The sequence below is a fragment of the Erythranthe guttata genome, chromosome 7, assembly GCF_056151865.1.
Source record: "Erythranthe guttata isolate IM_541 chromosome 7, IM_541, whole genome shotgun sequence".
Classification (NCBI taxonomy): domain Eukaryota; kingdom Viridiplantae; phylum Streptophyta; class Magnoliopsida; order Lamiales; family Phrymaceae; genus Erythranthe; species Erythranthe guttata.
Window position 1 is genome coordinate 975,167 of NC_142539.1, and position 24,395 is coordinate 999,561.

The 24,395-nt window shown below is 35.8% G+C and overlaps 5 protein-coding genes across 6 annotated transcripts; 2 read left to right on the forward strand and 3 right to left on the reverse strand.

The window, feature by feature from the left end:
* The first annotated feature begins 47 nt into the window (after nucleotides 1–47).
* On the forward strand, nucleotides 48–1,897 carry LOC105949273 (uncharacterized). The gene is made up of 2 exons (XM_012972562.2): nucleotides 48–1,155; nucleotides 1,477–1,897. Exons 1-2 carry the CDS (start codon nucleotides 71–73, stop codon nucleotides 1,484–1,486), a joined length of 1,095 nt encoding a protein of 364 aa, XP_012828016.2. The 5' UTR covers nucleotides 48–70; the 3' UTR covers nucleotides 1,487–1,897.
* A 2,778-nt stretch (nucleotides 1,898–4,675) lies between these two features.
* Nucleotides 4,676–8,939, forward strand: LOC105978085 (Zinc finger C-x8-C-x5-C-x3-H type family protein). Its single transcript, XM_013003500.2, has 7 exons — nucleotides 4,676–5,133; nucleotides 5,276–5,421; nucleotides 5,939–6,004; nucleotides 6,700–6,819; nucleotides 6,893–7,222; nucleotides 7,350–7,664; nucleotides 7,901–8,939. Exons 1-7 carry the CDS (start codon nucleotides 5,040–5,042, stop codon nucleotides 8,285–8,287), a joined length of 1,458 nt encoding a protein of 485 aa, XP_012858954.2. The 5' UTR covers nucleotides 4,676–5,039; the 3' UTR covers nucleotides 8,288–8,939.
* Nucleotides 8,940–9,721: 782 nt separating this feature from the next.
* On the reverse strand, nucleotides 9,722–10,892 carry PUCHI (Integrase-type DNA-binding superfamily protein). Its single transcript, XM_088820875.1, has 2 exons — nucleotides 10,023–10,892; nucleotides 9,722–9,736 (listed from the first exon to the last, which is right to left on the reverse strand). The coding sequence occupies exons 1-2, from the start codon at nucleotides 10,842–10,844 to the stop codon at nucleotides 9,722–9,724; spliced, it is 837 nt and encodes a 278-aa protein (XP_088677001.1). The 5' UTR covers nucleotides 10,845–10,892.
* Nucleotides 10,893–16,041: 5,149 nt separating this feature from the next.
* Nucleotides 16,042–20,074, reverse strand: EMB269 (GTP1/OBG family protein). Its single transcript, XM_013000004.2, has 8 exons — nucleotides 18,787–20,074; nucleotides 17,962–18,235; nucleotides 17,560–17,845; nucleotides 17,283–17,442; nucleotides 16,758–16,866; nucleotides 16,543–16,652; nucleotides 16,359–16,454; nucleotides 16,042–16,228 (listed from the first exon to the last, which is right to left on the reverse strand). Exons 1-6 carry the CDS (start codon nucleotides 19,878–19,880, stop codon nucleotides 16,572–16,574), a joined length of 2,004 nt encoding a protein of 667 aa, XP_012855458.2. The 5' UTR covers nucleotides 19,881–20,074; the 3' UTR covers nucleotides 16,042–16,228; nucleotides 16,359–16,454; nucleotides 16,543–16,571.
* A 68-nt stretch (nucleotides 20,075–20,142) lies between these two features.
* Nucleotides 20,143–22,262, reverse strand: LOC105974843 (leucine-rich repeat receptor protein kinase HPCA1). 2 transcript variants are annotated; one of them, XM_088820549.1, is made up of 6 exons: nucleotides 21,679–22,262; nucleotides 21,451–21,577; nucleotides 21,308–21,379; nucleotides 21,026–21,209; nucleotides 20,679–20,811; nucleotides 20,143–20,588 (listed from the first exon to the last, which is right to left on the reverse strand). In XM_088820549.1, the coding sequence occupies exons 1-6, from the start codon at nucleotides 22,048–22,050 to the stop codon at nucleotides 20,340–20,342; spliced, it is 1,137 nt and encodes a 378-aa protein (XP_088676675.1). In that variant the 5' UTR covers nucleotides 22,051–22,262; the 3' UTR covers nucleotides 20,143–20,339. The 2 variants fall into 2 exon arrangements, with proteins under 2 accessions (XP_088676675.1, XP_088676674.1); XM_088820548.1 differs by having other exon boundaries at nucleotides 21,026–21,212.
* Between the last annotated feature and the right edge of the window lie 2,133 nt (nucleotides 22,263–24,395).

Sequence of the window (24,395 nt, forward strand, 5' to 3'; positions counted from 1 at the left end):
CAGGACAATCTGATTCAAATTCAGAGACGCATTCGATTTCATAAAGAAAAGGTGATTTCGATTTGAATTGATGTTCAGTTCATCGTACATAGCTTCAATTCGTAGGAATTTTTACAGTAGGGTTTTTTCACCCACCAGAAATCCATGTCGATTTCGATTTACCCCATTTTCGTCATCTTCATCCACCTCAAAAACTGAAAATCGAAACTCGTTCGCCGTCAATTACCTGATAAACACGTTAGGATTTTCGCCGGAAAAGGCCTTTTCGGCCTCCAAGTACCTGAAATTCGATTCGCCGGAGAAACCAGACGCCGTCGTCGCTTTCTTAAACAACCATGGTTTCACCGGAGATCAAATCGGAAGTCTAATTAGAAAATTCCCCACCATTATACTACGCAACCCTAACAACTCCCTTTTGCCCAAGATTCAATTTTTCCAATGTTTGGGCTTCTCCGATTCTCAGGTGAAAAATATTCTCTTGTTATCGCCTTGTATTACCTGCAGGAGTTTGGATGGGCACATCAAACCAACTTTCAGCTACATAAAGAGCTTGTTCGACGCAAACGGAACATGCCTCAGCCAATTAAAACTCGCCACCGAGGCACTGCGCTGCGACCTCGAGTCCCGATTGCTGCCCAACGTCGAGGCCCTTAAGGGGGCGGGGGCCCCCTCCTCGAGAATCGTGTACTTGCTGCAGCACTTTCCGAGAGTAATTAATCAAGATTCGGGAAAATTTAGGAAAACCGTGGAGGATGTTAAGAAACTAGGGTTAGATCCGTCGAGGGTGTCGTTTGTTATAGCACTTCATGTGTTAATGGTGATGAGTAAATCGGGATGGGAGAAGAGGGTGGAGGCTTATAAGAAGTGGGGTTTCTCGGAAAACGAGATTACGGTAGCTTTTGGGAAGTTCCCTAACTTCATGACAAGATCACTAGATAAGATAACGGGTGTCATGGATTTCTTCGTTAACGAAATGGGGCTCGATTATTCCTTCGTTTTGCGTGCACCGGGGCTAGTTTCGTACAGCTTGGAGAAAAGAATTAAACCGAGATCTTTGGTTTATAAAAAGTTGTTGGAAAGCGGTTTGATCAGTAAAGGCAAGAGCTCCCGATTGGCTTCCATGTGCAAGTGCGCGGAGAAGGATTTCTTGAAGAGGTATGTGCTGTACTATGACGAAATTGCCCCTGAGCTAGTTGATATGTATCGGAAAGAATTATTGGCGATTTCGAAGAGTAATTAAATTTTTTGCTTCTTGTAATACATTCGATCTTGATTGGTGTTTGTTAATCTCGAAATTCAGCTATATGTTTGAAATGGAATATGCCAGAATTTGTTATTGCATTCTTCATAAAATCTTCATTTTTATTATGTCCAAATCTTGGTTCTTGTTTGCTCAGAGTTTGACATTGACAATTTAACCAGAAAGAACTGTTTTATTTTTCTGACCATTTTACCCCTCAATTGTTTTTGCAAAAGGGTTGTTTAACTGCAATTTATTATCGCACTTCATGTATTAACGGTGATGGGTAAATCGATCGGGGTGGGAGAAGAGGGTGGCAGCTTATAAGAAACGGGGTTTTTCGGAAACGAGATTATGGAGGCTTTCGGGAAGTACCCTAACTTCATGACAAAAATCATTAGATAAGATGACATCTGCCATGGATTTCTTCGTTAATGAAACGGGGCTCGATCGTTCGTTTGTTTTGAAGGTTTCGTACAGCTTGGAGAAGAGAATTAAGCCGAGGCCTTTTGTAGCAAAGTACGGCCAAGCCAACCCTGAAGTAAGATGAAATTACGAAAAAAACCTCTTTTGTTTGAGTAATTGCAATCACCCATCAATTATGTACTGTCTAACGAAAAATCCCCTCTTTTAATAAGTAAATTTTGGATGAAAATGAAACTATAAGGGTTTTTTCGTAATTTGACATTAATCGCAATTTTTCGAATACTTTATAGATTGCATCACTTACATGACCATATTCCAACTTGTTTGACAATCCTACCAGGTTCCGATTTAGTGGTCCAAATTAATTTTGACTTTTGAGGGACCTACATGTATGTATATAGTATTAATATATAAATACACATAGTATAAGGTGTAAAAGTGTGAAGGTGGGACCCAAAGATTTGTTGCTGGGGGCAATAATAATAACAAAATATACGATGCGCCGACGCATGCTAATTTGAGCACGGTTTCCCCCCACCCATTATCTGTCCGCCACGTATTCTATTTTTGCTGCCAAAGTCAAACTCCTCTTTTTTTACCGGTTCACTTGCTCTTCCGGTTTATTTTATTTTATTTTATTTAAATTTAATTCTTGTATGGAAGAAAGAAAAACCAAAAACTAAATTTAGATTTTACATTTTGTTTTTATCAAAAAGGTTGCCGGTAAGGACTAAAGAATAGCATTTATTGACATTACACCTACCCACATTCACATGTTTTAATGAAGAAAATTATTTTATTTTTATTTTTATTTTTACTGTAATGAGATAAAAGACAATTAAATTCACTAGATGGATCGTGACCATCAGCTTCTTGAAGATCAAATATCAGCCGTTGGTTTTATTTTCACAATAAATACATCAAATGATTTACTTATTTAGAAGGAAAAAAAAACTCAAATTCAATTACTCGAGTTTTTTTAATTGCCCTACAACCGAGCCATTAGTCTAATGGGCAATTTGCTAAATACTTATGTAGTTATGTGCACTAATAGCCTTTTGGATTAGGATAATCGGACTTTTGCAAATTGCTAAAAATCTTATATCCTTCAGACTTGCCTTCATCCCATCTGATTTAACTGCATTTTGTCAGATTTCGTCCAATTCTGCTGAACTTCGTCAAATCGGCTCCACTACTGCTCATTGTCGTTGCCATCGTCGATGCTCTTTCATACAGACACACACACACAACACACCTTTAAACACACTTACGTAACCACACACATACGATTTCGGTTACACTCCTTCACTCCGCTGTAGCATAATAATCGTGGAAACGAAAAAGAAAAAATATTAAGAATTGTTCGGTAATGACGATGGTAATGTTGGTGGTGACGTAAGCACAAAAGATTAAGTTATTTTCGGTTTATTTTAACTAAATTGTTGATCGTCAATGTAACTAAGCTGTGTGATTAAGCTATGCAAATAAGCTTTATCAATTGTTCAATAAACTTTATAGTAAAATTGCATAAAATACATTTCGATATGATTGTACATTTTCACGTACACCACCATATGTGTGTGTGTATATATATGTACATGTATTTGAGTGTAGATGTACAATTTAGTCGATATATTTGACCGGATTTAGCATCGACAACAAATTTCAATTTCTCATATAAAACTAAATAAAAATTTGAAAATTGTTCAATTAACACTAGCGTGGCTTGCACGCGCGAAAAGCACGTCGTTGGGCTGGCTGAAGTCACATAGTAATGGGGCTCGATGCTACGTGTCTCGTTTGCATTGGACACTATGTGTACTCTCCCCTGACTTCTGCATCCCATTTCCTTTTAGATCATTATTATATTCATTAATAGGAATTGTCCAAAATGCCCTTTGACTAAACCTCACCATGGTGACCACTACGGTCTACAATTCAAATATAGCTTTGATCCACAATTTTTGTTACAAAGAATAATAAATATTCATACTTTACAATTTACTTACTAGTAACTATTTATAAACAAATTTGTTCATTCAGTGGAAATATTAAATTATCGAGCTACTAATTTAGTACGTTTTTATTAAGTCAGGACCAGAAAAAATTACTGTTTAAGTAAAATTATTAAGTTATCGAGATTTTTCTGTATATAGTAAATCATAAAACAACAAATAGAAAGAAAAAATAAACTGTGGGCTGAGTTATTAAGAGGTTTAGATTAAATACAACTAAAGCATATACTATTAGTTTATAATAAAAGAAATATCCATATTTTTTTTACCATAAAAGGAAATAGCTCTTTATCAACAATTAAAGGCTAACCTATTTTCTATACAAGGAAAGATTAATTTCTTTCTTATGATCACCACAAAATGGTCATCTATATAACTTTAATGGCATTTGAGTAATAAACCAATAACAATTACTTTAATTCAATTGGTGGCAAATCAAAAGTGGGATTGAAAAGTGATTCTTTTATCTATATATTTTTTTATTTTAACAATTAAATTAAACTAATACTCTTTTATTTTTATGAATTAAGTTTTGTGGGTAATGAATTACTACAGTAGAACCTCGATAAATTAATAATATCGCTTAAATAATAATTTATCTCAGTTCTTACTCGGTGTAAAGGTACTTAATTACTAGTTCGATAATTTAATATTTCGCTAAATTAATAAGATTTTACTAGTCTCGGCTGGATTAATTAATAGATGTTTAATTTAACTATATTAAATATATTCACATGTTTGTTTATGTGTGTATAGTATGAAATTTGTCCCACACTTAAAAGGGCAAATTAGTCATTAAACCACATGCAAATAACCGCCTCATAAGCCACAACAAAGAGTGGGGATTAATGTACTAAGCGCGTAATAAAACTGTCAAAAAAACAGACAACAAAAAGAAATAAGCTCAGAAAATCGAATAAAATAAAATAAAATAAAGCAAACAAAAAGACGAAATCAATAATATAATATAATATAAATTTAATAAAGAAAACGCACAAAAAGTGCACAAAAAATCTCACACACACAGTGAGTGTGAAATATATAAAACCGCAGTGTGTGTGAAAAAAAAGACCACTGGAAAGTAGAAAACTTCTCTCTCCTCCATCTCTCTCTCTCTCTCTCTAAAACCACCAAACCCCTCTCTCGATCAAACCCCTCTCTCTCTCTCTCTCTAGCACAATCACACAGAACTGTGCGTGATTGTGTCTATACCTCTGTATATACCTCTGCATATTTTTCAAAATACTTGTTTTGTATAAAATATTTATACCGTCCGATATAAATATATATTTGTAGAGAGAGAAAGAGAGTGTGTGTGTGTGTGTGTCTGCGTTTTGTTTCTGTGAGTGGGAATATATATGGAGAGGTACGGTGGGACCCAGGCAATGGAGGCAGTGCAGGTGGATCCGGTGGCGGAATGGGCCGCCCCGGGCGGAGAGACGGGGCTCGAAGGCAAGTTGCATTTGAATTTCATCTGAATTTCGGTTGAATTTCAGTCGATTTTTGGTGTTTTTATGTTTAAACTGAGCTGAACTCGAGCTTCTGTAAATGTTGATTTATCAAATGTTTGATGTCTGTTAATTCTTGAATGCAGAGCCTATGTGGCAATTAGGCCTTGGAGGCGGGCCCGAATCGTACCCCGAGAGGCCCGATGAGCCCGATTGTATCTATTATTTGAGGACTGGTTTCTGTGGATATGGCAATAGGTGCAGGTTCAACCATCCTCGTGACCGTAGTATGGTAAAGCTCCCGTTTTTATTTCGGCAAGATCGAATTGTTTTGTTGTTGTGGCGATCGTTTGTTAAAGAGAGTAAATTCGAGATGTTTCGTACGACTTTGATTGCTAATTTGGGCAAAAATGTAATCTTTCTTGTTTCGATGGGGAATCTGTGGCGTCTAGAAGCGAAATAGATCGGGAAAATTATTAACTTTCGATGCTTTTACATGAATTGGTTAAGCATGCATTGAGTTGAATTAGTGGGATTTGGGGTCAAAATTGTGTCTTGTTTTAGTTGACCGGTCGATCAAATCGATACGGTGCGCATGCATTGAAGAGAATTAGTTGGGTTCTACACGATTTGATGTTAAATTCTAGTAAAAATGGAGTCTTTGTTCTTTTAGTGAGGGTTATAAATAATTTTTTTGATGATATTGAAGTAGAGGGTAAATTGGGAAAAAAATGTAAAAAAATTAGTAATCGTTTCAATTTTTGTTGAACACGCATTAAATCGATGTGGGTTTCGCTTTTATGATTTAGGTAATGGGAGCTTTAAGAGCTGGTGGAGGTGAGTACCCAGAACGCGTCGGCCAGCCTATCTGTCAGGTATCCACTTAAATGTAAATTTGGGCATATATGCAATGTGTATAGTTGCGTGTATATGCAATGTAACCGCAATTTCTACGCAAAAACGTAATAAAAAAAACGTGATCGCCTTGACGTGGTAGTATACTTAATGTCTTCATTGGTTTCTTGATGTTGTGAAAATGGTTTCAAAATGGTGGAACTTCTGTTAGTCAACTGCTTTTCGTTTTTGACCTTTCTCGATTTCTTTATTATCTAAACGATGCTTATGTTAACTCTGCAGTAGTTCTATAGGCTTAATTCTTGGAAATGAAAGTGTATTTTCTCTGTTAATGCTAATATACCGATTCGTCTGCTCCGTTTTTTGCTCTTCAAACGACTCCCTTCTCTGTTTAAGTATGCTGTGCTTGTTAATTAGTTCGTTTCTATCCTCTCGATTTTTGGAAGACTAAGCACTGTTTTATTATCCATGGTGCTTCGTCTGGTTATTGTCTCAGTCTGTTGTTTCCTGTGGATACTTCTTTCAAGAATTTTATCCCAGATTCTGATTTCCCGAATATAAAAAAACGAGGGGGTTTAGGGTCGAGCATTTATATCTCTGTTACATATTACGCTGTCACGAGCATCAAGCATTTAATCTTTACAATATTGAATTACTTGCACTCGTTGGAATGGAAGTGCCGTCTACTTCTTAATCAACGTTCGATTCCTTGTAGTACTACATGCGGACTGGGATGTGCAAATTCGGTACTTCCTGCAAGTACGACCATCCAAAGCACGGACTTGGATCTTCGGCGCCAGCCGGACTGAACTTCTACGGATACCCTTTAAGACCGGTTCGATTCTTACGAAAAAAATTATGTTTTTTCCTTTTTGTTCGTATGGATACTAATAGAATCCCGTTTGCAGGGGGAAAAGGAATGTTCGTATTATGCAAAAACAGGGCAGTGCAAATTCGGCGTCACCTGTAAATATCATCACCCCCAGCCATCAGGGATACAAATGCCGCAGGCCCCCCAACCCCCTGGTCCAGGCGGCCCTTTTGCGGGTCCCACACAACCAGTTTATCCAACGGGACCATCTCCTTCGATTCAATCTTCTCAACAGTACAGCGTAATTCAAGGCAATTGGCCTATCGCCAGGCCTGCCATGCTTCCCGGTTCGTATGTTCCTGGAAATTACGGTCCAATGCTCCTCCCTCCAGGTGTCGTTCATGTTCCCGGTTGGACTCCTTATCAGGTATGTGTAGCTGCAACTTTTTCGTTCGATCTCGAGATTTTTTACATTGTTAAGGCCTCGTTTGGTTACCAAGATAAGTTTTTTTTATTTTTTATTTTGGCTAAATTGTGGACGTTTCTTGGTACAGACACCTGCTAGTCCTCTGGCCTCCTCGAGCAATCAACCCCCAGTTGGTGGGGCCCAAATCTACGGAATTACACAGCTCTCTCCTTCGGCAACTGCCTACGCGGGCCCGTACATGCCTATTACTTCTGCCGGCCAGTCAAGTAGCAGTCAAAAGGAACACGCGTTTCCGGAAAGACCCGGTCAACCAGAATGTCAATATTATTTGAGGACCGGCGACTGTAAATTTGGTGCTACGTGTAAATATCACCATCCATCGGAGTGGAGTGTGCCGAGGGGCAATTTCGTACTTAGTGCAATGGGTCTGCCGTTGCGTCCGGTAAGCACATTCACTTCTCTCTCTCTCTCTCTCTCTCTCTCTCTCTCTCTCTCTCTCTCTCTCTCTCTCTCTCTCTCTCTCTCTCTCTCTCTCTCTCTCTCTCGCATATATATATATATATATATATATATATATATATATATATATATATTTAACTTTCGACGAAATTTAAACTATTCATTGTTGAGCGTTGCGCCTTTCGTTTCTAAAGTTTTTTCACGAACTACTTTTTCCAGGGTGCGCCTCTTTGTTCTCACTATGCACAAAATGGAATGTGCAAATTCGGACCCTCGTGCAAATTCGATCACCCGATGAAAACTCTGAGCTACAGTCCTTCAGCATCGTCCCTCACCGACATGCCAGTTGCTCCTTACCCAGTGGGGTCCACAAACGCAACTCTAGCTCCATCATCCTCGTCATCAAATTTAAGGCCCGAGATTCTCTCTACATTCAGCAGAGACACCTTCTCATCACAAATCTCTTCCATTAAAAGTTCGAGCGCTTCAGTCGGCTCTATGCTCTCAAAAAGCGGGCCCATTACTCAGTCGAGCATTCATCACTCTGCACAGGGCTCGATTTCTTCAAGTGGCGGCGGCAGTGGCAAAACTCCAGGCGGTGCATAATCAAAAGCTAAAATCGAAGGATTAAATTATTGGTGAAAATCTTTCAGCAAATTTCTCGATCCTTCTTAATTAGAACAGCTGTAGTTGTGTCGATTTTCCGTGTTTATAAATGCCATCACTCCCATGGGCCCAATCATCATCATCATCTCCGAATAAGTCATACATCATCCCTCGAAAGATCTTTTGCGAAACCCTAATCTAGCTCTTTTTTTGGAATAACAAGAAAACCGAAACCAAATCGAAACTCGAAACTCCCGCCTAGGCTATATTTTGTATCACTGCGCTCTCCAATTTTATTTGGAGCTTGTTCTTGTTCCTGTTGTTGTTATTGTGTCTATTTATGATATATCTTTTTCGGAACGGAAAAGATTGTTATTATAACATATATCCTCGTACCATTTCTCGACCGACCGATCGACGTGGAATTTGCTGTCTGTGTACAAGTCGTCCGTCTTTTGTCGAGCTTCACAAGTTGACTATGTTCTTCTTCTTCTTCGATCTTCCCCCATTTTTGTCTGGGGGATTTGTTGTGGAGCCAATTAATTATATGTTATAAACTCATAGAAGCAAATTTTATGTTGCTGTCTCTCTCTCTGTATTTATTTAAGAATATGCACTTGTCTTGTTAAATATTAATTTGCTTGGAATACAATGCTTTTTTTCTTTTCTTTCCCTTCTTTCATAAATAATTATTAGGAAATACATCAACCTTTTAACTATATATATAGACACACACACACACATTCACACATACAGTGAAGCTTACAATTGCACCATATTCTTTTTATTTCCAATTATCTTGAAACAAATTAATTTATTGTGACAAACATTTGACAAGACAGTGACTCTCTCTCTCTCTCTCTCTCTCTCTCTCTCTCTCTATATATATATATATATATATATATATATATTTGGGTACGTACTAATTAATGTGATATATATTATATACATGCATGATGATGGCATTTAGATATTCCTGTCTAAATCCAATCTTACTATTTTTAGTCAAGAAGCAATCTCATTGATGTATATATCAGTTATCACAGTCACATGTAATAATTCTATATATTACTATTTATAGTCAATTATAAGTTATCTCTCACGGATGTATTATGCATATACATATATGTGAGAATTCAAAAAAGGTTGAATCTTGCTTGAGATCATATGACTAGTACTAGCTAGGGTTGCAAGTCGAATAGATCGGATCGAAATTGAACCTTCCGAAAAACTTGCATTTTTTTCTTTCTCGCAAGTAAATTACACGTGATAGTAAATTAAGTACATGCAGCATATGCATATATATATATGTGTATATGGCAGGAGTAACTACGTACGTACGTACTATAGTCTATATATATACACATATATCCATCCATTTTCTCCAACATCTTCATTATATATATATTTTTATATCTTGAAGAAAACCCTAGTCTAAATACAAAATGCCTAAAGAAATGAAAATTAAAAAAAATAACGATCAAGATTCAAGAAGAAGAAGCAGACGTTAAGATAAAAATATATCTGAAAATTAATTAATAATAAAATAAAAATGATTACTAATACATACCAATCAAAAAAGAGAATGACCGATGACGTGATCAAGCGATGAATCCCCAAAACAAGGGTAAAAACTAGTGGCTGCTGGATCTTGCATCATCATCATCATTTCATCAAACCTAATTATATTATTATTATTTTGATCACACATTTCATTATTATTATTATTTTCAACCATGAATGAATATTGCTCATTGATCATGGCTGTAAGCTCACATGATGAGTTAGAACTCATCGTCGTCTCCTCCTCCCACGTGTAGCACTGCTGCTGCTGCTCCTCCTGGTGGCCCCACACCAACCCACACTGCGCGTGGGCCCCACCGCCGCCAAGTTCTTGAAGATTATAATCCTCGTACATTGTCGTCGGATTAGCATTATTATTATTCTCCGACGAAGAAACCCTCTTGCTAGAAGAAGGGTTCAGGCAGTTATTCGGGACAATGCAGTCCAGCAAATACCCAGAATTCGTGCTGTCATGTTGTGAATGACACGTGTCGTGATCTGGTTGGGCAACGGGCGGCGGCGGCTTGGTTTGTTGTGGTGGTGGGGGCGGCGGCGGCTGATGGAGAGGGTTGTGGAACTGGTCGAAAGGGTTCCAAATGAGGGAGTGGAAAGTGGTGTTGTGGTCGGTGGTGTATATGAAGTTGGTTCTTGCTTGTGTGCCCTTTATCGACAGCGCCGCCCTGTCGTACGCCAGCGCCGCCTCCTGCGCCGTGTCGAACGTGCCCAGCCAGTGCCGCTCCTTCGTCGTGGGGTCCCTTATCTCCGCCGCGTACCGGCCCCAGGGCCGGCGGCGGACCCCTAGGAACCGCCCCGGCTCAGCCTGCTTCTTCCGGCCACGCCGCTCCCCTGGCTGGGCTGCCGGGGCGGTGTTGCGCTGGAGGAGTGTGAAGCCCGTGTCGGTTAGGATTGGCTCGAAGAGTGTGAAGGCCGCCGCCGCCGCCACCTTCTCTTGGTGGTGGTGGTGGTTGTGGGTTTTTGGTGGTGGTGCTGACATTGCTGTTTTTGAGAGATGTAATGTAACAAGTGTGGGAGATTTGTGGGACTTTGGTATCTCTATTTATAGGCAGTGATTATGTGATATAGGGAGGGGGAATATATATATATATATATATATATATATATGTGTGTGTGTGTGTGTGTTTGATAAGCTAAATATGAAGCTCGACTCGAGTTCGGTTTTTTTCTTATATAATAAAAATCAAGTTATTCGAACATGGGTCATGTTCGATTTGATCAAAGCTCGTGCGAGCTCGACTTGATTGCTTATCAGATCAATATCACATATAAATTTGAAGCTCGACTCTGACTCGACTCGACTCGGTTCGTTTAGAGTACTACATTCATTCAAAGACAAACTTTTGTTTTTTTATAATAATAAAATATAATATTTAAGATTTTATCTTTCTGCTGCTTTTACAAAACACTTTAATTTTGTGTATTTGAAGTAGTAGCATGAAATTTAGGAAAAAGATAAAAAGAAACTGTTGCCTTTCCGGAGTATCAGATTTTCTATATTGACTAGGATTTCAAGATTCCAACTCTTTTGAAAATTAATTAATCTTTTCTCCTTCTTTACTCAAAATGCTTTATATTTACAATGTGTGTATATATACGGGGTAAGTTACGGCCACCTATGAGATAAAGTCAAATTACGAAAAAAAAAACTCTCTTATTTGGGTAATTACAACTATTCTCCTCAATTATGAATCTTCTTACACGTCCATCCTTATGATGTCAAATTCGACACAATCGTCTAGATTCCGTTGAGTTTTCTCTAGTTTGTACTCGTTTTTGTGCAAAAATGCAGTTTCTGATGCATCACAATCCGATATCTACAAGTCAAGATACACATCTTATGATCATATATATTGTTTCAAAATGGGGGACTTGAATGGGGTAAAACGGGAGACGGCTACAAACTGAAGAATATTTCACATAATCTAGTAATTTCCACTAAATTTAACGCCGCAAGAATGGACACGTAAGAAGATTCATAGTTGAGGAGATGGATGCATACATGTAGTTACCCAAACGGTAGGACTTTTCTGTAATTTGACATTACATCAGGGGTGGCCATAATTTACGCTATACATGTGTATTAAATTTAGTGTTAATTAATTAAGGATAATGAAAAGATAAGGAAAGGATAATCACAAACACAACAATTTTGTCTCTATATATATTTCTTGAAAGTATCAAGAATTTGAAAAATGTAGGCACAATTGTTGTTTGTACTTTGTTGAATAATGTGTTTGAGAGAAGTCACATGTTTAATCCGCGTTCGATGCATACTTTAATTAATTGTCCTTAATAATTTTTTTGTCATGTTCTTTAATTTTCAAAGTGGAGTTGTTAGGGATCTTCACTAATTAACCAAATTCATTAATCCAATGTACTAATTAATATTCATTGTACTAAATAAATGGAAACATTACATTATACTTAGATTTCTTACATAATTTATTTATGTATGTTGTAGGCACATTCACTGAATTTTCACTAGGTTCTATATCTATTGTCCCATACACATGCATAAATTCGTACATATATTGCACTTAATATATTTAAGATGAAAAATTACATAATGCATTTCATCAAGTGTAGTATCGACGATATCATTTATTTTATACTACACACATTTATTTATTTATGATTATATAATAACTTCTTTTAATTGTCAATGATATTTACGAAAAAGCCCCTTTATGTTTTTATAATTACATTCACCCCCGCAGTTTGTAGATTTCTTACATTGACACCCTTTTATTGGGGGCGAATGTAAGAAATTTACAAATTTCAAGGATCTTGATGTAATTTATTAAAAATAATGAGTTTTTAATTACATCTTACCATAGGGAGGTGGTTTCAATTCTCATAATTAATTAAGCCATAAAGTAAATAAAAAAGATAGGCAAAATTGTGAGTCATGGAGAGGAAAAAGTGACGACTTGAGAGAAAAGGGGCATTTAGTCAAAAGGAAAACAAAAAATGACCCCAAAAGAAATTAAATTAGTGGGCCATTTAATAAATAAATAAGTAAATAAATAAATAAGCAATTTTTATTAGTAGTTCCAATAGTAAAATGTGACTTTATAACTTTTTATGTTTATAATTATTTGATTAAGCAGCTGTCACATGCCTAAATGGCATTGGGAACAACATAAGACCATTTGTTATGATCAAAGGGGTCAACCCCTTTCTGTCTTTAGCATATTCAAATTGGACCCTTTCACCCTCATAATTAATTAATTAATTAATTTCAATTTATTAGTAATTATCCCAAAATTAATTGTATTAGTGATTATTAATTTAAGAGGGTTATTTTTTATTTCTTTAATGACTTTCTATCCTTTTAAGTATGACGTGACCTTGACTCCCCCACTAAACTTTTTCTAGACTTTATTTTTTCCCCTTATATATTTCTAGTATAAAAAAAATATATTTATTTTGTAGTTGATACTTAATTTAAAAGCTATTTTTCTTGATAATTTATTTAGTATTTTTAATCTATATATGTATTTTAGTTTTATGCGCTAATTGTTGAGAGATGGACGATTTTAATTTATTCAAAAGATGTGATCCACTAGGGTCTAATTAATAATAATGATAATAATAATAATAATAATAATAATAATAATAATAATAATAATAATAATAATAATAATAATAATAATAATAATAATAATAATAATAATAATAATAATAATAATAATAATAATAATAATAATAATTAAAATATATAAAATTAGTTAACTAGCTCATAATATTTGTGAAATATTTATAAAAGAAAATAGAAAAAAATGGTTTGGTAGAGATTAGAATTTTGCACAATCTCCAAAAATTGCACAAACTTTATTTCCAAATATTTAAGGCCATCCGGAATTTAGGGATAAAGATTTTGACATTCTAAGGATAGTAAGTGACTTTGACCACAATTTTGAATCAACAATTTTCTTTCTTGTCTTTGACCAATATTCTAAGACAAAAAAGAAAAAATTAATAAAAATCACATTTTTTTAATTTTTAATTATTAATATAGGACCCTCAATTTTAATCATTTTGCTAACTAATGGATTTTTTTTTTTTATTATTGTAATACTAATTAATGCTCAACTTGTTACATATCCTAGACTATAGCTAACTAATAATAATCATGTGTGACATGAATTTTCCTTTAGTAATATTTGTCATTTGATAGGAAATCCTAAGAGCTGAGGGCCCTATTGTCATTTCACTTATTATTTATGTCAAATCATTCTTTGCTTCTCGGTTTGAATAATTGAACCTCAGAGATCAAGAATACATTTTGATTCAAAAAAAATATATATTTATGATTTGTACAATACAAACTTGTATGGATGATTAATAAATATTTAATTCATGTAATGAAAACAATAAATGGAAGAAATTTTATTTAAAATAGGATAAATTACGCCCACCCATGTGGTATGTCTAAATTACGAAAAAAATCCCTCTTGTTTGGGTAATTACAACTACCTCCTCCATTTGAATATTTTTACGTAAAATTTATGTAATTCTGTTATTTATCGAATCAAATTATATATTTAGTTCGATAAACGGTATGAAATATTTGCATACCGAAATTTCGATTCCATTTTACTAAATTAACATTCCTAAATTTACCTTTGAAGAAGTCTTTTCGTAACATAGTACATAGTTAAAGAGGTTGACTGTAATTATCCAAACAAAATAAAGGTTTTCGTAATTTGACATTTAAAATAAAAAGAACAAGAAAAGATTTCACGCACAACACACACTGCATGTTCCAACAAAACACGTACCCGGATTATGTGACCAAATTCCACTTTAACCCCAGGAAAAGAAAAAAAGTAATTACAGCGCCACGTCACCCGGTAACTGAGAAAGACATGTCTGAACTGACACGTAAGCACTGTTCCGTTACAATCTGGTGGGCCGCCCCCCCTTGACGTGTCTATCTCCCAGCACCGTTTCGGCTGCCACGTAGGCGAGTTTGTACTGCACACTCCCAGTGTAGGTACTGTGCGCTTTAAGTAGTGTACGTGTCTCCAACTTAAGACGTGAGCCGCGGCGCAGGGGATCAGAAGCAATGATGGCGATGCTGAATGAATACGAGGTTTTTTTTTTTATTTTTTTTAATTAATTATTTTTTTTCTGCTGGTGTTTTAAGGATTTACCAGAAACAGTAAAAAGTTAAAAAATTGGGTATGGGTGGGGCCCACAATCAAAGATTGTGGTACTCTGCCCAATGCATCAAGGTACAACTATCAGATTTGCTCCCTATATTTGCTCTACATTACATCTCTATTTCACTATTTGTAAATTTGCTCGAAGATTCATATTTATATACGTCGGGTATAAATTTACTAGTTGTAGATAATCGAGCTCAATTTAGCACAAATAAAACTTCAGAGTTCTTTCAATGGCAAGAAAAACACTCTCTCTCTCTCTCTCTCTCTCTCTCTCTCTCTCTCTCTCTCTCTCCCTCACCGAATACAACTGCTCCTCCTCGATAGATTTTACTCGAACACATACATTAATTTAATCTTTCCAAAATTAAATTAAATAAATTTTGTTTGACTACTTTGACCAATAGCATGAAATGGACTTTAACAAAACCAATAAAATATATTTTCAGCCCAAAATGAGAAATAATAGCCCAAGACATAAGTTCCTAAAGGCCCATTTAAAAAGTTTCTTCTATTTTCCCACGTGGATAAATACAGATTAATAAAATAAAAAAAGGGGTAAATTACGACCAACCCCTGAGGTATGGTTAAATTACGAAAATCCCCCTCTTGTTGGGTAATTACAGCCACCCCCTCAACTATAAATTTTTTTACACGTCCACCCTTGCGGATTCAAATTTAGTGGAATCTTCTATATTATATGGAATATTCTCAATTTTGTACCCGTTTTATGCCATTTGAGCTCCACATTTTGAATCAAGATGATCATAAGATGTGTTTTTTGGCTTGTATATATCAGATTTTTGTGCTTCAGAAATTGTATTTTTGCACAAAACGAGTACAAACTAGAGAACATTCCACGAAATCTAGATGATTATGTTGAATTTGACACCATAAGGGTGGAGGTGTAAGAAGATTCATAGTTGAGGGGGATAGATGTAATTATCCAAACAGGAGGGTTTTTTTTTGTAATTTGACCATACTTCAGGGGAATGGTTGTAATTTTGCTAAAAAATAATTTAAATAATCCACAAAAATGAAGGTTTGCTAAATGAAATAATCATCATAATTTTAATCATTAGAGAAAATACATTAGGGTTTCATAAACCAACTAATAACTATCATCTGCAGAGTTCACAAATTCACAGTGAAGGCTGATTTGGTTCCACAAGCCTTTCTTTTTATGCACCTGTTATAAAAGCACGTAAAAACGAAATACGCATAAAAACGGATATCGGGGACGAAACAATAAGAAAAAGCGAAAAAAAAAAATAATAAAAATAATAATAATATTATTCTTCGAATAAATAAACTCTTACAGGACAATGCGACAATCTTATGATTCGTGTTGGAGTGTTGCCACTGATTCAGTGTTATTCATTTGCAACGAGGCCGAAACAAATTTCTTCCTTGAGCTGAAATTTGAAATGAAAAAAAAAATCAAAAAAATCCGGACGAACAATCACTACTTTCATATGATAACGAAACTTGAATTTTTTTTACCTCGAGAGGGAGACGATCGTAATAGAAAGTTAGTCAACTTTTTCTGTTGACTTTTTCCGCCTACTTGTGGGGCCCGGAGTATCTGCAGCATCGTGCCACACCAGATCCATCTAGTAGAACAAAAACCAAGACGTACACGAGTTACGGTAAATTACACCTATGCCCCCCTGAAGTTAGGTGTAATTACAGTTAGACCCCTCGGATTCGGAACATACCTCTCCAACAATGACGGTATCGCCCTCCTTCACGCCTAGCTTAATTAGTGATTTATTAACACCGCATGCGTCCAGAACATGTTGAAATCTTCGGTCGGAATCTTCATATCTGTCGAAAAAAGAAATACAAAAGAGAGTAAAAAAAAAAAAAGGGTTTATTGCATTTAGCACCCTTGTGTTTACTCTAATTGTCTCAAGACCCTCGTGTTATCAATATTAGCAAAAACATCGCTACAATTCAATTTATTAGCAAACTACCTCCTAAAAACGCAAAATTTAGGGGGTTTATTGCTAATATTTACAACACGGGATTTGTTTAGCAATTTAGTATAACGCAGAGGCGCTAAACGCAACTAATCCTATCTTGACAAGCAAATAACTATATAATTTGGACCCTATTCATAATATTTGAGAATGAATAATCCTATCACAACTAATCCTATCTTGAAAACCAAGCGAGCCCAATAGTTGATCTTCAATTATAATCCACGAAAAAAAAAAGATTATAAGTGATGGTAATAATACCTCCAATTGGTCATTTGGACAAATCGTTCCAACCCGACTCCACTAACGCGCCATGTTTTAGTGCTACTATCGAGCGTGATCTCAAACTCGTTTATAGGAGCCGCCCTTTGCTTCTTCATCATTTCAGCCACGTAATTCAAGTCCAACGGAGTCAGCATAGCTGTAATAAACATAAGCACAAAACAAATAAGACAAAAATTCCGAATTCTTGTAATAAAAAAGTCGGGTTTTCTGTTTTTTTTTTTTTTTTTTTTTTTTTTTTTTTTTTTTTTTTTACCTTGTTCTTCATTTGGTCGATTTTTCTGTACAAGTTCGTAAGCAGAGTTTATAACTTCTTTGGTGCCGTTTCTTGCGATGGCACTCATGCAGAAAGGCTCGATTCCGCGTGCTTGTAGGGCTTCTTGAAAAGAGGGCCATTTTTCGGCAGCTTCCGGAAGATCCATTTTGTTGTATGCAACTATGTAAGGCTTTTCAGAAAGTTCGGGGCTAAATAACTCCAGCTCGAGACGAATAGCGTCAAACTCGTACTCGGGCTGCTGTGATGACCCGTCAACTATGTGCACCTAATTTTTCCGAAATTTCTAAAATTAGTTTTTTTTTTCTTTTTCAAATTATATAATTGTTCTTTAATATGAGGCAGAAGGAAAAAGAAAATCAAGATGAGTAGAGATGGTAGTACCAAAACGGAACATCTCTCGCTGTGGCGAAGAAACTCGTGCCCTAATCCGAAACCTCGATGAGCACCTTCTAGAAGACCGGGCAAATCGGCAACAACCATTGTAGCATCAAAGTCGAACGAAACAACACCGAGATTAGGAAGTAAAGTGGTGAAGGGATAATTAGCAATGGTTGGCTGAGCAGAACTAACTACACTCAGAAGTGTGCTTTTCCCTGCATTTGGAGCTCCAACGATCCCGACATCTGCCACCAATTTCAGTTCTAAGTCTAGCCATCTGCTCAATGTACGTACCACCAAGTTGTTAACAAAACCCGAGTAACCCGAGTAAGGAGCAAACACATCAAACAAATAGGAGAAGCATACGCTACGCAGAAGTAACAATAAACGTATATCAAGAACACGGTTCTTGAAATAAAAAGTTACTCACTTTTTTTCAAAATAAGAGTCGTTTTGGGTTAGTGCGCGGATATCAACAAAACTAATATATATCTATATGCATGGATTTCAAGAAAACAAATTTATAGAATTTGACCAAAATACCCTTCCCATTAACTAATCTCTCCTAAACTAATCAAGAGTGATGAGTGCAAAATCAAGGAAATGGTAATGAATGTTAATAACACACTACTTGATTCAAAGGGAGTACTCACAATTCAAGCCCTTCTTCTAACCCGAAAAAAAATAGAACCCGAAAGTAGCTTAAAAACATACTATTCACTAACCCAAATAGAGAGCAAACCCATATAAACAAGCATACTATGCACAAGTAATAATAAACATATATATCAAGAACACGATTCTTGACAAAAAAAAAAAGTTGCTCACAATTCAGGCCCTTCTTCTCCGTTTTCCGCAATCTTGGGCACCTTATTGACCCCCGTCTTAAAAGAGGTATTCCCCCGCCCGCCCCTCCCTCCGGGCAGAAGCAGCGCCTTCTGCCCGGGATACAAAAGCTCGAGAAGCACATCTCCATCGCTCTCCCTTACAACGGTACCGGGCGGAACCTTAATCACACAACTCTCCCCCTTCGCCCCGTGCTTCTGCTGCCCCTGCCCGTGGGAACCCCTCCCTGCCCGATAATGCAAGCTCTTCCTAAAGGGCAGTAGCGAATTCATAGTACCGTCCACCTCCATGTACACATTGCCCCCCCTCCCACCATCACCCCCGGACGGACCCCCATACGGCACGAACTTCTCGCGCCGGAAAGCTACGACCCCGTTCCCACCGTCCCCCGATTTCACGAATATTTTCGCCCTATCGAAACATCTCATGACAGCTGGCACCCCTTTCTCCTTTTCTTTAATTTCCTCACCATCCTCATCTTCTCCTTCATTATCTTCTTCTTCTCCTTCACCACCAAACACCTTTACGCCGCCTTCTTCTCCGTCGGAATATTCCTCCACCTCATCATCGGAACCCACTTCGTAAAGCTCGAATCTTCCGTAATCAAACCCCATTTTACTTCCCTCAGTATCAATTTCATCATCATCATCATCACCATCACCACTCAATTCATCAACCTCAGGATCAAGACTCAATTTCCCATTGCTAAAACTATTTTTCGAAACGAACCCATTTCGTTTCACGAGATTTTGATCGGATTTATCGGGTTTAGTAGTAGTACTAGTACCTGCCGGTTTGACATCAGAGAGCTTGACCACCTCGCAAAGTGACAGTAGAGCTAAATCGTCGGAGCCGAAGTCGTCTCTGGGCGGCAGGCGGGTGAAGGTGGTGGCTTCGCCGCCTTCGACGGTGGGGGAGAGGGACGGCGGCGGCGGCTGGTAATTTCGGGATTTTAATTTCCGGGCAGATGGGGTTCTTGTGGAAATGCGCTGTCTGCTTGAAATGGTTTTCGGAATAGATGCGGAGATTGGTCTGAATTGTACATTCGCTGCAGAAAATACAGACGAAAACGCCATTAAAACAGTAAAAGAAACAAGTTTTTTGGAGGGAGAGGATAATCGGAGTAATACTGCTAGCTAGGTAACCTTAAAAACTCTATCTTTATACTTTTTGATAAATTTCAATTGAGCCCCTTTATTTTTGAGTTCTCTCTTTTCAGGTCCTTAAAATTCATTTCAGGCTTTGGATTCATGAAACATTATTTCCAAGCAAATGTGGATGAATGGATCCCTATTGTTGTAAAACTTAGCTCAAATCAACCAACAATTTTCATGCAAAATACAAATGAATATGAGGGAGTTAATTTGATAACACTCTTTTTTATGGGGGCAAAAGTATAAATAATCGAAACTATCATTTACAATTGTTTCTCAATTTGTGGCAAAAAGAAAGAAACTCACAAACAATACAATAGCATCTTGTTCATTCTTCAATCCTCACTATATATAAATATATTATATAAATTTATGATCTAATTAATTTGTAAATAATTGACTGCCGAGAGTTACGGTTGCAGTCCCTTCGCCCATGACTGTCGTTCGTGTTATCTCGCAGTCGAGTATTTGATCGAGCTCCGATACTACGTACTCCATTCTCGGCCTATCCCCACTCGGAAAACTCACACATTTTAACATAATCTTGATAAAATCCCTCATCCCTTCTTCCGTAAAACTCCCCGATAATCGATGGTCCACTAGATTATTCGAACTTATCTCTTCTTGCACCTATTTCGATTTAAAAAAAATAAAATAGACACGGATAAGTTTCTTACAATGTAGCATAAATGGTAAATTGAAATAATGAATCCTGCCTACCCATTGAAGTGTGGTGTCGTTTGATCGAAAGGCTTCTTGATACGTAGCCTCCTTTCCGGATAAGAGCTCCAAAAGGAATATTCCGAAGCTGTATATATCGTTCGTTTCGTGCAAAACTCCGTGTTGTCCCAACCTAATATAAGCATTCGGCATATATATAAATTAAACGACATCTTTTTTTTTTACTTGCCTTTGTTCCATAATGTCTGTCGTTTTGGGTTTTTACACGCGTATTAAGAAAGTCTTGAATTTTATTAAAGACTCGTAAAAAAGACTGAAATAGCCTTTACTATATAACGAGGCGATAGTAAGGGTAAAACGGGAAAAAATGGATTTAGTGGTTTTACTCTGGATCTTTGAAAGCATTGAATGAACTAGTACTACTTGAGCTTGCATCTTCGATTCTCTCGAGTAGTTTTAGTACACCTGCATCCGCAACTTTCGCAATGAAATTCTCGTCGACTAATACATTGGCTGTCCTAAAATTTCCGTGTATTAACGGAGGTCGTAAGCCGTGCAAATGACTTAAACCTGCTATTAATAAGTTCTTGATTAATTATATTAATTATAATACTAGGAACTTTCTTTTTCTTGAGATTATTTTAAATCTTTGATGATGATTATAATACCTTTAGCTGCTCCAATTGCTATAGACATCCTTTGCTTAAATTCGAGCTTCGTTATCGAACTTTTTCCGGTTTCTATTAAAAAAATAATTTCAATTTAAATATAGATAATAAATATAATATAAGCCAAGTTATAATATATATACCATATAAATGACTACACATGCTGCCATTAGGTAAGTATTCAAAAACCAGCATTTGATATCCTCTTTCTTGACAGTACCCTAGCAGCGCAACCAAATTCCGGTGTCGAATTTCCGACAAATTCGCCACCTGTCCATCACATTATTCCAATGAAAATACTCTAATTAATTTAATTAGTTCAAGAAACCATTTTTATTAGTTCTTTTTTTTTGTTGAATATATATATGTACCTCTTCGACGAATTCTTGCCTAGGAGGGCCGTTTCGTCTTTTGATGGCGACGACAGTTCCATCGGATAGCAATCCTTTGAAAACGAGGCCGAAAATACCACAGCCAATCAGATTGCTCTCATTGAAGTGCCTTGTGGCCTGCTCAAGCTCCTCAATTCTGAATTGCTTCGCTTCGTGGGGCCCGCCTCCGCCGCCTCTTTTCGCAGTCTCGGCTGCAGATGGATCTGAGGACGCCGTCTCGGAGTCTTTGTTCGGAACATTCCGGAACCGGAACACGAAGAAATAGTAACATAGTGACAATGTGATTAGGAGTGTGAGTGTTAGAACACCTACTATGCCTCCAACTACAGCTGCAAGTGATGATGTTTCCATTAATATATATATATAACTTCTCTCTCTCTTCTTTCAACAGATCTGAATTATATATATATTATTACATTGAGTACTATGTAATAATATGAAAGAACATGCAGACAGCATAAAAAAAAAACAGTTCTTGAAAGAATGAATCAAGAAAGATTGGATTTTTATTTTATATTTTTTTTTTGTTTTTGGGGTGAAAGGAAATGGAAAGTGGATTTCTTATCTGAAGAAATCAACTTAGGAAACAAGAAAACTAATAATAATATTTATATTGGTGGACAACTCACACAATGCAAAACCTTTTTATTGGTATACCCCACTCAAAAAAAAAAAAAAATTATCAAGATCAAACTGTAGATAAAAATCACTACAATACTGTGATAAGACATTCTTAATTTCATCAACATAGTTTCTTGGATAAAAAGACTTGATTTTTGGGTAAAAAGATTAGATTTTTTTTTTTTTTGACAAATCAATAAAAATGTGAACTAATTAATTAATAATCTTTTTTAATTATTTTTTTTAATTTTTTAATAATTTAAAGGGGGTGGTAATAAGAAAAGGGGAAGGGAGAAGTTGCTAAATTAGTGTATAAGATGAGACAGTTGGTGTGAAGAGATGATGACAGGTGAGGCAAGAAAGATATTAGTTGAGAAAGGCCACACAGTTTTTCCATCTTCTCTTTTTTTGTTTGCTTTTATTACACAATATATATATATATATATATATATATATATATATATATATATATATATATATATATATATATATATATATATATATCACTACTTTCTTGTATTTTCCTAACTTATTATTATAAGTCAAGTGAGAAAACTTGTATATTATTTAATTTGTCTGCTCCAATTATCAATTTTTATTTTTTCTTTTAATTTCTTGTATTTTATGTGCTGTCTCCTCCCCCACCACCACCACCACCAAGTACAGTTCTTATTTTTATTTTAATTTATTTGTGCATGAGGGTGGTTATTAATTACTTATTAGTGAATCTACAGACACACACACAAAAAAAAAAAAAAAAAAATAGAATTATGTGCTGCAATATAATATGTTTATATAATTTGATTTATTTATTTCTTGTATTTGTGAGGATTAATATTCCTTCTGCATGTGCTGATTTGTAAACTTGTCATATGTACTGTACAAGAGATGAATCAGGTGGTCCTGAAAAAACCATGTAAGTACAACCTTCTTTTTTTTGTGTTCTTCGGTCTTCCCATGCAACCTTCAAGAAACACACACACACACACACACTAGAACTTGTGGTTTCATTTAATTTTTTTTGACTAATTATTTATAAAATATAAAGTAATATAGAAAGGGAAGAAGGTGAAACATGTTAATTGTGTTTAAATTTTTGTTATAGTGTTCCTAATATATAATATTTGGTAAATTACGATCACTCCTCTGATGTAGGGTCAAATTACGGAAAAACCATCTTGTTTGAGTAATTACAATCAGCCTCCTCAACTATGAATCTTCTTACACGTCCTTATCAAATTCAACATAATCTTCTCAATTCCGTGGAATGTTCTTTAGTTTGTACTCGTTTCGTGTAAAAATGCAGTTTATGATGCGTCACAATCTGAATTTTACAAGCTAAGAGACACATCTTAGATCATCTTGTTTCAAAATAATGTAGAGCTCGAATGGGGTAAAACGAATACAAACTGGAGAATATTCCACTAAATTTTACTCTGCAAAGATGAATGTGTAAGAAGATTCATAGTTGAAGAGGGTAATTGTAATTATTCAAATAAGAAAGGTTTTTTCGTAATTTAACATTAACTTAGAGATAGTCCGTAGTTTACCGAATAATATAATTGTGTTGCAATAACAGTACAGAAATCTGGTACTGTCTGAAATTTCATCTCATGCTGCAGACATATGTACAAAGGAATCTTCTTGAGCTGGCAAATAGTAATTTCTTTTTTTTTCCTAGGTGAAAAATTTCACACACATTGTTTGGCTTTATTAATATATATGAAAAACAATAAAATTAATATATATATTTATAAAGATATGTCTCTTGTCCCCATGCAAACAAGTTGCTCAGACAAAGATCTTTCATTTTCTTGCCATCACACTTCAACAAAAAGAAAATAGGCCTTAAATTATTGTCTACTTAAAAGTTTGTTTCTATTATTTCTGGTATTATTATTATTTATATATATTATAATTAGAGTAAAAAAGAAAAAAATAAAAAAAAGAAGCATAATTAGTCTGGAAATTTCGTGAAAGGGGCATTTTAGGCATTAGCCAATTATTTATTAATAATTTCACAAATTATTCAAAATTTGATTTTTTTTTTAGAAATCAAGTCCTGGAAATCATAA

Bases quoted from the DNA above. Each gene is read 5' to 3' on its own strand.
- LOC105949273 (XM_012972562.2), top strand. From the start codon at position 71: ATGTTCAGTTCATCGTACATAGCTTCAATTCGTAGGAATTTTTACAGT.
- LOC105974843 (XM_088820548.1), bottom strand. From the start codon at position 22,050: ATGGAAACATCATCACTTGCAGCTGTAGTTGGAGGCATAGTAGGTGTT. The intron at 21,578-21,678 runs GTACATATATAT...TGTGATGGACAG, and splicing joins GGCAAGAATTCGTCGAAGAG to GTGGCGAATTTGTCGGAAAT. The intron at 20,589-20,678 runs GTAGGCAGGATT...AAATCGAAATAG, and splicing joins ACGACACCACACTTCAATGG to GTGCAAGAAGAGATAAGTTC.
- PUCHI (XM_088820875.1), bottom strand. From the start codon at position 10,844: ATGTCAGCACCACCACCAAAAACCCACAACCACCACCACCACCAAGAG.
- EMB269 (XM_013000004.2), bottom strand. From the start codon at position 19,880: ATGGCGTTTTCGTCTGTATTTTCTGCAGCGAATGTACAATTCAGACCA. The intron at 18,236-18,786 runs GTGAGCAACTTT...TACATTGAGCAG, and splicing joins GGAGAAGAAGGGCCTGAATT to ATGGCTAGACTTAGAACTGA. The intron at 16,867-17,282 runs GTATTATTACCA...TTTTTTCGACAG, and splicing joins GTCCAAATGACCAATTGGAG to ATATGAAGATTCCGACCGAA.
- LOC105978085 (XM_013003500.2), top strand. From the start codon at position 5,040: ATGGAGAGGTACGGTGGGACCCAGGCAATGGAGGCAGTGCAGGTGGAT. The intron at 5,134-5,275 runs GCAAGTTGCATT...TCTTGAATGCAG, and splicing joins CGGAGAGACGGGGCTCGAAG to AGCCTATGTGGCAATTAGGC. The intron at 5,422-5,938 runs GTAAAGCTCCCG...TTTATGATTTAG, and splicing joins ATCCTCGTGACCGTAGTATG to GTAATGGGAGCTTTAAGAGC.